This window comes from Corvus kubaryi, unplaced genomic scaffold (genome assembly GCF_017639235.1).
Source record: "Corvus kubaryi isolate FWS band 111438036 unplaced genomic scaffold, C.kubaryi_AGA036_p1.0 133, whole genome shotgun sequence".
NCBI lineage: Eukaryota > Metazoa > Chordata > Aves > Passeriformes > Corvidae > Corvus > Corvus kubaryi.
In genome coordinates, this window is record NW_024580667.1 from 23,092,433 (window position 1) to 23,106,010 (window position 13,578).

At 40.5% G+C, this 13,578-nt stretch overlaps 1 protein-coding gene across 4 annotated transcripts in view; it reads left to right on the plus strand.

The window, feature by feature from the left end:
• Positions 1-13,578, plus strand: part of TMEM255B (transmembrane protein 255B) — a 66,180-nt gene that overhangs the window by 38,553 nt on the left and 14,049 nt on the right. For all 4 annotated transcript variants that reach the window (XM_042039374.1, XM_042039388.1, XM_042039381.1 and 1 more), the window contains one exon: positions 12,318-12,398. In XM_042039374.1, the coding sequence (XP_041895308.1) occupies positions 12,318-12,398 (81 nt within the window). The remainder of the gene's footprint in view (positions 1-12,317; positions 12,399-13,578) is intronic.

The following is a 13,578-nucleotide window of genomic DNA, read 5'->3' on the forward strand; positions in this document are numbered from 1 at the left end:
TACTTCCATCTTTACTTCATTACTTTGCAAAGCACCAGCCATGATGAAATTTATGCAAGGCATACAAAGCAAGTTAATTACACTTTAATCCTCAGAAAGGTGGGTAACTGGGGCAAAGGGCTTGCAGTCTGTTCTGAAAAGCATAATCTACTTCACTCTGATGTGCTGCCAGCAGAAGATAATTTCCTTTATTGTTTCCTATTCTCAGAAATGTTTCTAAACTAACAACAGACATTTCTTTTCTGTGAAAAAACTGCAAAGCTTCTACACAGATATATAGAGGGAGAGAAAGTAACCACCTGCAGACTTCAGATTGCAGCAAAAATACTTCACAATTTTTTTCATTGTTTCTCAAAAGAAAAACTGTTTTCAGTTGCTCAGTGCAGAAAATAGTGGAGTTAAAAAAAAAAAAAAGGAAAAGGCATTGTTTATTTACATGGATCTGAAGTCTTTAAATTCTACTAGAGTAAAAATTAAGGGTGTTTCAGTATGCTGCAATCTGCCCTAGCAAAAGGTTTTATTTGCTTCACCTTTAAGAAGAAACCATGATTAGTATGAATAATCATACCATGTAGCAGGAATTTCTCTCTCTGTGGGTGGATGATTATTCAGTTGCATATAACGTCCATGGAAAGTATGTTCCCAGGTATTCAACAAAGTTTTGATAGACGATTATTTATGGCTCTGTTAAGAGCTTATTAAAGTGTATTGCATCACCATTGCTAGATTATGGAACTTCACACTTGTAATATATTTATTCAGTCTCTTATGATAAATTCCAAGGAGGTAACATAGTTAAGAATTTTTTTAGCCAAATCTGCCTAGAATTTTCTTGTGTGTATGGCTCAGTGCAGTTCTCTCCACATTCCCACCCATCAGGATATTCAGTGACTTCTTTGCCTCTGGAGCAGTGAGTGCCATGTATTTCAACATTTCTGATCCTCTGAAATGCATCTGAGCTTCAAAATGACAAGCCAGTGGAGATGGGGAGAAGCTAATTGTACCTGAGCAGTCAGGGCATTCATGAACCATTTCACTAATTGTTTAGACTATTTTACTTTTATAACTCATGTCTTTCCGTTCCTCTTGAGGCTTCTCTCATGGACTTTTTCCTCTCTTACATTTTGGGGCCCAGTCCTGCAGTCCTTCGCATTTGGATGAGCCCTGTCAGCCTGGCTGATGTGTGTCAGTGGGGGTCTCTCTGTTACAGGAATGATAGGGAGCTTTGATGGCAAATTGCTGGGCATAAACACCTGCTTTCTGTCTGTTTTCTGCTCAATACCTAACATAAAAATTTCATACATGAAGTTGTTATTACATTATTTAAATTATAATAGGGATATGTTGTGCCATGCCCTGAAAATTAAAATCAACAGTGCAATGTTAATTAAGCCTCCAGCATTTAATTTGTAGATGTAGATATTAAAATACATATCTATTGCTCAATTAGATGTTTTTAGTGCAGCCTCTTTTCCTTCTCTTTGTTGTAAAATAAATCCAAAAGAACATTATAAATGAAACCCCTGTACATTTCAGTCAGCAGGATATTCAGTATTTCAGATGTGTAAAGGCAATGTCTTCCAAACTGACATTTTTTCCAGTAGTGTACTTAGAGATTTATATGAGATTAGCTCAGTTGGTTAAAGCATGGTGCTCATAATGCCAAGGTTTCAGGTTTGATCCCTGTGTGGGATCATTCCATTCACTTAAGAGTTGGACTTGATGATCCTTGTGAGTCCCTTCCAACTCAGAATATTCTGTGGTTCTGTGACTTCTTATGTATTCTGATGGCATTAAGGCAAAAGGAAGGAGATGGAGCAGTTTTTCATGTATTTGAGTTACATTACCAGAAACAGAATAAACAGTTCTTGCATTCTTGTGGAAACGTTAATTACTCACATGGCACAACATCATTACAATCAAGACAGAGCAATCAGTTCATATAACAAACCCTATAATCAAAGTAATGTAATCAATGCAAGTAATCAACTATAATAAGCAATTAAATACCTAACTGCATCAAGCAATAACTAAAATTATAGCCTTGAATAGTATCAGCTAATTGCATCATTAGAAACTTGTGTAAAAGCCAGTGGTAAGTCTAAGTTTTTAACTACACAACATAGCTATTGCAGGTATTGTGGGAAGGTCTGTAGCCTCACCCTGAGAGACGTTAGTAGCAAGACTTGACTAAAGAAAAACAGACCTATTCCTGTGCCTTGGATTTGTATTGGCTTGGATTTACTGTATTAAGGCAGGAGTAGGCTTCCTCACTGGAGCCTTGTGTGGCCTTATCCCCAGAGCAGCCAGAGCAGCAGCCCCAAGCAGACAGGCACTATGTCACTCAGCAGCTCTGCACACACATCTTTCCTTCTTGCCACCACCTGAGCCTGCATCAGCTAAAGGCACTGGAGCCACTGAACCTCCTTGGGAATGTGCAGGGGAGTCAGTTCTCATTTCTTCTGCCTGTTCCACTGCACTCCATCTGCTTGTGAAGGCTGATGGGCCTTTCCTCCCACCTTCGTGCCACAGAGAGTGTGGCCAAAAGTCACTGGGAGAAAATCACCTGTTTGAAGAGGACTTAATCTCTTCTAATCGATCTATATCCATCTGAGAACAGACCTGTCAGTCCACATCAGAAAGTGACCATTGTCCAGCAACGTGGCAGCTCCAGCATCTGGAGGCTTCTCATTTGACTGTAGTGGTACTACAAGACCACAAACCTCACCAAAACAGAGTAAGACTGAGGCTACCACTGCAAAGTGTGTGTTTTTCAGCCATGACAGTGTACAGGTACTCTGAATATTTACTGGTTTGAAAGACCTGAAATGAATATCTAGTGCTACCAAGCATTAAGAGAAGAGGATTCTGTAGGATCTAGTCTTTCCGATTAAATAGAAATCCTAAAAAGAGCCCCTGGAAAGCACAATGGGAAGTAAATCTAGTTTGTGAGAGTAAAGGTTTTAAGCCCTACCAGCTGCTTTTCCTGTTTTCAGAACTGAAAATAGGAAATAGTTGGGTTATTTCAGAAATAGCAGACAAGATAGGCAGGGTCTCTAGGCTGCAGTGCAGCATTTCTGGAAGAAGATAAGCTCTTAAATTCATGCAAGGCAGATGTAGAAGCGCAAGAAAGGGTAAGTGCTGTCTGCAGACTGCGGTGGAATTGCTCTCGTGGCATGACCTCACCCAGAGAATGTAACCAGATACTGTGGCGGCTGCCTCTGAAGTGCTTAAACAACACTGGGAATGTATTAATTGTATTATTTGCACCAGGGGATCACTAATGTGCTGTAGTTACAGTAGCAGTATGGCATGGACAGAAGCATGTCTCTGTCTCACTCTGCATTGCTTTGAAGGGTTTGATCAACTGTACATTTGGGAACCCTTGACTCTTAAGGCAAGGGCAATATATGTAGAAACTGAATTAAACACTAGCCAGGTCTGCACCTTAGGCAAAGAGAACATATGAAAACCTAATTCTAGGGCTTAAAGGTTCTTAATATACCTCACTAATTATTGGATAAATTTTGACAAAAATAGCAAAAAAATTGAAAATATTCTATTCCTGATGGTCTGATCCACTGCAGCCCTTGGCAGTAGCATAACCTTGGGGCTGGGCTGCTGCACTCACACAGGACTGTGGGAGTCCAGAAATGGTTCACTTTTATTAGCACTCACCCTCCCAAATCCCAGCCAGCATGCACTATGCACACCATGACAGCCTAGGACTTTCCATGTTGATAGTCAAGGTGATGCCATCAAGAGGACAAAACATTAGAAAAAGTAGGAAACAATCACTAGTATCACAGGGGAGGAAAATGGCTGAAGTGCAGAAATGGAAAGGCTTGGAAGCCCACTTGATGAAGTGAAACTGAACTGACACATTTGGATTCAAAAGCTGATTATGAGCTTGGTGACTATGAGATAAAAGTTGTTAATAATTCTAGAAAAAACTGTCTTGGTGCATGGTCAAAATGTGAAGTAGGTAAGGATTATCATAGAATGGTAGAATTATTTAGGTTGGAAAAGACCTGTAAGATGATCAAGTTCAACATAAACTTAACACTGCCAAGTCCAGTAGGACATTTAATTTTCTTCCCATAACTGCCCTTTCCCAACTTCCTTAATTTAAAATAAAAAAAAAATTGTTTGTTTGTTTTTGTTTTACAATGCCTGTCTTTCAGTCATCTCTCCATAATGTCCATGGCTTTATTTTCTAGCACCTGGACTTGCAGAGTCACAGTGGTTTTAAACCTGAGGTTTTGTAGCAACCACAGCATTCCAGATAGCTGCCAGCCAAATGCTTACAGCCAATTTATTATGTGGGTTGAATTTCTTAGTGTGTAAGAGAGATGGAGATGCAATGGCAGCCTCCTTAGAATCCCTGGCACTGACTGAAAGAGCACATCCTGGCAAAAGCCAGGGGCTGATGCCTGGCACTCCCATAAGAGCAGTCCCAGATATTGAAGGGGGAGAAGAGAAGCCCACTGAGCCCAGTGGTGGTGGTGGGCAGCCCCAGGACAATGGCCTGTCCAAGGAAGCAACATTTCCTGTGGGAGAACATGATGTGTCCTGCCCAGAGGCTCCTGCCACACAGTGAGCAGTGACCCCTCTCTTCCTCTCTGTCCAGCTGCTGTCTGAAATACAGAGGTTTGAAAATAATGGCATTAGTTACAGAAATAAATTTCAATGAGGCATATGAGGAATGCTATGTTAATAATTATATGTAAGCAAATCGTTTACAAAACAAACTATATGTAACTATATGTATACAAAAATTTAACATCTCATTAATTATGTGTAAGGCATTCTGTTGGACTACCAGAAAGTTAAAGATCCTTTAACAACACACAAGAAGATACAGGTCTTCAGGAAACCAGGCATTTTAAAATTGTTATTTTACTTACTTAGTTTTCTGGCAGTTGATGTGGGTTCAATAATTGGAAATATGGACTTGGAGATTTCAGGGGGTATTGATTCTTCTTTTTCCATATAACAGTGAAATTCTTCAAGATAAATTGTTTTCTGAAAGCTGTTTCTGCTTCAGAAATTATAAACTGAAAACTGAATTGTAGGTTTATCTGCCAGTGAGTAAAAGCCCAAAACCGTTCTCAAAAAAATCCACCCTTGTTTCTGATTCTAGAGGGTATGGTCATGTACTCTGTGTGGGAGTTGCAAGGCTGGGGAGCAAACTGAGGTATAAAATGTTTTGTTCCTTGAAGCTGACACCCCCCCACTGCAGTATTGGTAATACTGACCTTGGACTCAGAAGTTCCTAATACCCAACTGGCCAGAGCCAATATGGAAACTGTTCATAATTTTTTTTTAAATGGGCATTTTTCATTTGTTTATGATTGAAAGCACAAATATGTTTGTATTAATCACTCCTGTGAATCCCTGCAATCTTCTAGCAGTCTTCCTCAGGAGACACCCATCTCATTGGGAGTGTTGTTGAAAAAGATGGAGAAACAGCCCTTGGTCAGAGAGAGACAGGAATTACAAAAGACCTGTAGCATTTCCTCTCGTTGTTTGTATAGGGTAGGATCCAACCAACTCTAGCTTGGGCCCCCACACAGCGATCCAGTCTGCCTGCTTTCCCAGGCTCCTAATATGTTGGGCCCTTCTTTGAGGAGATTCTTTTATCTTTGGTCTGAAAGCTCTCAGGTTTTTATGCTCCCATGTGCCATGTGCTCTCAGCCAGTCTGGAGCACAGATACCTGTGCTCCATCTAGCCCTCCAGAGGAGCATAAAAGCTAGTTGCTAATAACTTCTATTTGTTCATATTTGCATGCCTGTTTTCAGAAAGTTAGCAGAGAGTGTGATCTTGAAGGGAGTTATAATCTCCAGAACACCCAGCTGTTGGCACAAGGCTGAGCTGGCACTGAAGGGTGATGTTTCAGTTTGTTTTTAGGATTAAACTTGAAAAATTTTGGCAGCTATCCCTCTCCTATTCATTGCTAGCTTTGCTGTAGATGAAAACAACTGAAAACAGAAAATTAAAACTTGATGCTAATGAGACACCAAAAACATTATTCTGGTTTTGGACTCCTCAATTTTATCTATATTCATCTTTTACATGTGACCAGGACAGTTCCATGCTCCCCAGGCCAGCTGGCACAGTAAAGCCCACGTCCTCACTCTCAAAGTCTCTTGGAATGTAAACGGCAATGTCCAAATTACTTACTGGGAATGGTTCTTGGCCCATAATAGTTTACAAATCATGCCCAGAAATTATTTTGGAAGAGTGAGAGTTTGCCCAGGCCAAAGCCATCACCAACACAGTTCGAACAATTTAATGGGCTTGATGCTCGAGTTTCAGCCCTGGAAACATTCCCTGGCACTGATTAATCTACACCTCTATCAATGCAGCTATGGAAGCTAAGAGTAAATAAATACTGTAACTGCAAAAAATAGCCCTCACTATATAATTATTTCAAAAAATTATTAGTCATGTTTTGTAAAGTATGGTGTACATTTCATTCAATAAAGTTTAAGCTATATCTCCGTTTTCTGAAAGTGAGCTTACACATAATAGAAACAGAATTTTCCCTATGTTATCCAAAATATATCTGTTCTCCAAGGAAACAAAAACTGGCATAGAAGAAACTTCTTTCTGTACCTCAGTTAAGAGCCCTTCAACTTCCTTACAGACATTCACCAAAGATACTGTTAAAAGAATACTTTCCTTACACAAAAAACATACTGCAATGCTCCCACCATCAAAGAGAATGTGGGGTTTCTATTGTATGCTCTTAAAATAAAGAAATCAGCCAAACCAAAACCCTCTGTATTTGGACCAAGTCTTCTCTTCCTTGGCATAAAGCCTTCACTCTTGTCCATCTGTCACTCTCAGGTTTTAATACACATACTGGAAAACTATTGAAATAAAAAATTCAAGAAGAGGGAAAGCTAGAGTTTGCCTTGTAGGGTGCAAGGCTGAGCAGTTCTGATTTGTCTCAAATTAAAGGGAAGTACTGGGTGTCCTGGTTTTTTTTGGGGGGGGGGGGGGATTTTTTGGCACATCTGAAAACTTTCTAAACTTAGCTTGATGGCATTCTGGCTGTACCTGCCCAGTATACACAAACTCAGTCATACATAATTAGCTAAGAAATCATCTTTTCCAGTGCTCAGAAGGATTGAATAAAACTTGTCCATTTTTCCTTTGCACCAATAAATAAACAAACCCAAGCAGAAAACTACATTTTTGTAGTTTTCCTCTTTTTACCAGCCTACATATTTTGTCCTCTGCATGTATCAACAGAGCTCTAACCAACAGAACTTTCCCACCTGCCCATTTCCACTCAAAGGGACTTACTCGAAGCAGAGAAAGGGAATGCATTTTATATTATATATTAATATTTTAATGAATTAATATTACACCTTAATGGGAGGTATTACATAGCTCTGTTTCAATAAAAGTGGTTGAGGAAGTTCCTGGTATCAAAGGATATTAAATTAGTTAAAAAGAATATTGCTGCTATATACTTTAGAATTACTCTTAATAGATGAAATGTATATATATACATACACACATATATATAGTATGTAAAACTAGCTCTGTCTCAACCAGTATTGCTATAAGCAGTAGAATCAAGAAGAATCAAGGACTGGTAAGTACATACTATATTCATATACAATCTGTTGTGAGCAATATGAAGTATTTTAAGACCTGTCTGTCAGGAATATTTTTATAGCTTTAAAGTATGTCTCATTTGCCTTTGGTATTAGAGACTCCTGTAAAGTCCAGCAGGTTCTTATGTGGTGTGACGTACTGTTGGATAACTTTTAAACTCTTTTTAATATCTGTGTGGTGCCTTATTCATATAAACACCTTAGCAGACAGACAGACTAGAGCACCTCTGTGACAGGAAAATGGAAGCTTTTACCGATGCAACTTCTTGGCATCCCCAGAGTACCTTTACTTAAAAGCTGTGTGCTTTAGGTGTTAAATTTTGTGGGTGTCTGGACAAGGCCAATGTTATCTAATCTTTGTTATTTTTGTACATTTGATCATCACTCATTTATTTTGATTGCACATAGGGATGCATTTAGAGAACAGACTGAATGCAGAAGGCTGGCTGTACTAGTGCAGCAGGCTTGCTGTTCAAAATTAGGTGCATGAGGGAAGGTATTTGCTTGCTTTGATTGTGCATGCAAATGTAATAACTGTATTCACTGTGGTCGCTTCCACGTCACAGCTCTGACCTTTTTTCTGCACAGCAATATCAAGCCATAATAGCTGGTATGGATTAATCAATCACCTCTCTCCCAAGGGAGCAGTGCTGCTTCCAGTCACAAGCACACTTGGATGAAAAGTGTGCTTGTCTTCTCCACCAAAGACCAAACCAATAAAAGGACCAGTTTATTTTTTAAGAGGAAGAAGGTATAAGAGGTAGAAAAACTGTGTAAGCCAAGAGATGAGGGCCAAAAGTGAGGGTCTTCCTATACTTGATGGAGGCAGATTAGACAGCTCTCTCACTGCCTTTAAGAGATGCCTTACAGAGGTGTCTGAGGGGAGTATCTTAGCATTCAGGATCAGACTCAGCCTCATAGTGTGGTGTGGTGATATCACCCATCAGCAACCTGTAGTAAGGATATGAATGCCCAGAAGGTAAGCCCAGGGAGCATCTGTCTCCAGGCACTAAAGTATATCTGCTAAACTCGTAACCTATGTCAGTTTGAGAGAACTTGTTAGTGTGCTCATACCCTGACATAGACTCTGACCTTCTTCACAGAATCAGAAGATTGCTGAGACTGGGCAGAACCTCTGAAGATTTCTAATCCAACCACCTGTCAGTGTCAGCTAGTACAGGTGGCTCAGAACAGTGTCCAGACTGAGTATCTCCAAGGCTGGAGACTCCACAACCACTCTGGGAAACCTGTTCCAATGTTTAATCACCCATAGAATAAAAAAGGTTTCTTCTTATGTTTAAATGGAAATTCCTGTATTTCAGTTTGTGCCCACTGCATCTTGTAATTTTTCTGGACACTACTGAGAGAAATGTGGCTCCATCTTCACTTCCCCATCAAGTATTGATCCATATTGATAAGGTACATGGGAACCTTCTGTTTTCCAGGCTGAACAATCCCAGCTCTGCTTCTCTTATCACAGATACTAAAGTTTGTTAATTCACAGACCATGTCCATGGTCTCTCTCATACTGGGGAGTCCAGCACTTTACCCAGTATTCCAGATATGTCTCACCAGTGTTGACGAAGGATCACCTTCCTGGGCCTATTGGTAATGCAGTCAAGGATACTGCTGGCTTTTCCTGCCACAAGGACACATTGCTGGTTCATGTTTAACTTGTTACCCACCAGGACCCTCAGGTCCTTCTCTGTAAAGGCGCTTTCCAGACAGTCAGGCTCCAGTCTTTTCTGGTGCATGGGATTATTCCTCCACAGGTGCAGGATTTGACATTTCCCTGTACTGAACTTGTTGAGGTTCCTGTGGGCCATTTCTCCAGCCCAGGTCCTTCTGAACAATAACACGGGTCTCTGGTGTTTCAGCCACTCATCCCAGTTTTGTATCATCTGCTAGCTAGCAGAGGGTGTACTCTACCCATCCAGTTCAGTAATTAAGATGTTACACAATATTGTCCCTAGTATTAACCCCTGGGGTAGACAACTATTAAGTCACCTCCAGATGGACTTCATGTCACTACTCCCAACACTATGACCTCAGAAGTTCTTCCAACTTTCAGTCCACCTCACTCTCCATTTATTTAGCCCATATTTCATCAGCTTGTCTGTGAGAATGAGAGACTGCCAGAGTGATTAGTGAAGATAAAGATCAGAAGCAGGTGAGCAAGGAGCTCCACTCATCCACCAAGCCAGTCACATCCTTGAAGAAGGTTAAATCCATGCTGACTACTCCAAATCACCTTCATGTCCTTGAGATGTTTGTAAATTGCTTCCAAGATTATTTGCTCCATCCCTTCCCACCAGTGTGTAGTTCCCTTGATTCTCTTCCTTGTCATCCTTGAAGATAGGATGTATCTCCATTCTGTTTAAATGTTCTTTAAACTGATCCCCCTTCAGCAAGGGTAATCCTTTCTTGTGCCAGATTTTCCCACTGGTCTGCACAGTAGAGCAAGGCAAAGAAGGCACTGAATACCTTGACCATTACCATGTGTTTGTACCATGTTGCCTGCCTTACTCAGTAATGTGCACGTATTTTCCTGATCTCTCTTTTGCTGCTAATACGCTCATAGAAGCCCTTCTTCTAGCCCTTTGCAACCTTTGATGGATTGAATTCCAGGAAAGCTTTGGCTTTCCTAACCTCTCCATGCATGCTCATATAATTTCCCTATTTTCCTCCCTGGTGATTTCCCCCTTATCACACTTCTCATAGACTTCCTTTTCATGCCTGAGTTACATCTGGAGCTCCTTGTTTATCCACAGAGGCCTCATGCTGCCTTTGCTTGATTTTCTGCTGGTTGGGATGAATTGTTTCTCAGTTAGGAGGTGGTGAACCTTGAATATCAACCCACTTTCCTGGACCTCATTGCTTTCCAGTACTGTATTCCATAGGATTCTTCCAAACATATCACTGAATAAGCCAAAATCTCCTTTCTTCGAGCCCAGAGTTGGGATCCTGCTCCATCCTCTCCAGATTCTGAACCCCACCATATCATTAGGGGCAAAGCTGCCCCTGACCTTCACACCCCTGACCAATCTCTCCTTGTTTGTAACGATGAAGTCCACCAGAGCTACTCTACTTGTCAGCTCCTTGTTCTGGCAGAGAAACTGAAATCTTCTTAGACCTCCCAACCAGAACTGTCCCTGGAAGTCATGGCCGAAGGCTAATGCTTTCCCAGGACTGTGGAAGAATGTTGACCTAGTTCAAGATATGGCATGCTGTTCATGTGGTATTTGCTTTTCCTCTAGAGAAAAAGAGTTACTGAAGCATTTTTTATTACACTTGTGTAGTATAAATAAATTTTTTTGGATGCAGGAAGCTAACCTTTCTCTAACCCTTGAGAGCTGATGTTCAAACTTGCTTAAGTTTGCTGGAGTAATCAGAAAGGCAAACAAGCTGACGGAGGAGCTTTATTCATTGATCTGTCTGCATTCCTGCCTAGCTCTGCAATTTGACTAATTATGCATTTTGGATCAGCAGATCTATACAGTTCACACTTCATTATCCAACAAGCAGAGAATACTCTGCTTGCGATGTGAAGTAGTGCAGATCTTTCTGCAATTTCTAGGTTATTCCTGGATGGATCTTAAAGCTTTAAAATGCAGTGAAAGTTAATCAGTGAAGATTTCTGCTAACAACTTAAATAGTCCTTTGCTTGTAAGTTGGCATGGAAAGAGGGGATGGCAGATAGTGGGTTTGCATCTTCTGTCTCGTATCTGGTCTGACTGACATACTGAGGAGCAATGAGCACTTGAATGCTTTTGAAGGCACAGATCAGGACTAGATAAGTGATGGGAAGTTGAAAAATTCTTCTTTTTTTTTGCAAACTTAAGAAATTCCAACACTGCTTTGGTATAGACATTGGATCACAGGGGACTCATGTTGTCAAATCCTCCCAAAACAAATATGGTCTTGTCCTGAAACTGACTGAGGTATGCACCCTCCAGCTTTCAAAGTGGCTGTTTGCCAAGGTCAGAAGCACACATTTTCCATCTGGCCAAGGATATTTCATTGTGTTCTTCCTTTATATCAGTTTGTGGGAACTGTAACAAGAAAAATATGAAATACGAGCAGTGAATGCATCTTTTGCAATAGCATAAATGGAAAATAAGGCAAAACCAAACAATGTAAATTGCTTTCTCTTTCTGCCTTAATTTCTTCATTATTCTTTGTTTTGCTTCTGGGGTTTGAAGTGTGGATTGTAAGTGGAATATTCAAACTCTTATATATTTTACTTTGTTCTCACCATGAATGTTGTTGAAATTCTTTAAAAACAAAGTCCCATATCTTGAAAACAACCTGCAAAGTAAATCTTGGTGCTAGATAAGAAACTGTACCAGAAAAAAGAGTGACTGGACCATTCTCATAGAGCAGTACTATTTAGCATCAAGTGTGGTTAAATGACATCAGGTGGTTAAATGCCAGGGGTGATGTCTTTTAGAGAAAAATAAATGATACTCACATAGCTTAGTGGTGGAGTGAGGATGGAAAATGTAGCCCTGAGGAGAGCCATTCCAGAAAGAAAGCCAACACGGGGGGTGTGAGCTGTTTACCCAAGTGACTGCACTAGCTTCAGCTCCACAGAGCTGTAAACATTAGGCATGGGGAGATGGGACATGGTGCCTTCCACTTCCTCCAATCCAATCCCTTTTTTTTGGCTGTTTTTCTCTTCACAGGAACCCAGACCTTTGTATAACAAAAGATGCCAGTTTTATTCAAGTGGAATAGGATTCCTCTATGATGCCTACCAGACTGAGGTAAACAAACTCACCTCATCATGTGTTCATTTCTGCTGTGCTGGGGAGGAGTGAGGGAGATGTTTGAGAGCATGTCTGTGCATGTAGGTCATGGGTAGATAGAAACCCCACTGTTTGTCTCCCACAAGTGACTCCCTGCTTGTCCAAGCCTCTGATCGTTGCAAATCACTACAATCAGTGAGGTTTTGAGTCATCATCAGTGTTTGAATCCAGTACATTACTCTGGGAATGGAATGATTCCTAGTCCATCTATGCTGTATAATAACTGTCTGGAATGTGTTTGTCACACTGGCATCTTCCTCTAAGAAGGTCTTTGTAGACTCCGAGTGGAATAGGAAATACCTAAATTAATCCATTTTTATCATCCAGAAGACTTCAAATCTCTGTATTTATCCAGCAAAGGCCAAGAACATCAGTGGTTTTAAATGCAGCTTTTTCATTATCTCAATGACATTAACATGGTCAGAAAAGTTCCCATATCCAAATGGCTAACCTCCTGAGAAGTCCAGATTTAGTTTCTTTTCCTATTTTATTACTGTGGTAAATTGGTGGGAGTGAATAGAAAAGCAAAATGGAGAACAGCTAAACAGTGGTATAACTTTCAAGAAGCCAGTTGTTCTCTATCACCATTCCTGGCACGGCTAAGAAAAGGTGTATGAGGAATGTTACCACTGATATTTCTAGAAAGCTTAGCAAAGTATACTACCAGGTTAAGCACTACTTAAATCTTGCCGCTAGGGCACCCTGTTGTTGATTTCAGAAAATGCATGACAAAAATATTTCACTGATCTGCTCATGTAAAGGCCTACCTAGACAAACTTATGAAGTCTGACAACACCCTTTCCTGTCAGTTTTACTCCATCCTTTTCTACAGTGTGCATGCACACTCAGACACAGACATGGCCTGAGAAACGCTTCTGGTTCCTGTAATAAGCATGTGGTTGGCGTCACACTGACCACAACTCCTTCCAGGTGACCCCAGCCTCAGGCTTCTAGCCAGATGGTTTTCCACAGCTCTGCTGATTCTCGGAATGTCTAAACTTGGGCCACCCAGAACTCCTTCCTTTATTCTGGAAAAAACACAAACCCCATATCTGTTAAAAGTGTAGGTAGTTTCTAATAGCATTCTTGTCTGGTTGTTCACTGATTTAGAGTCAGCATATGCTAATTCAGAGTTAAG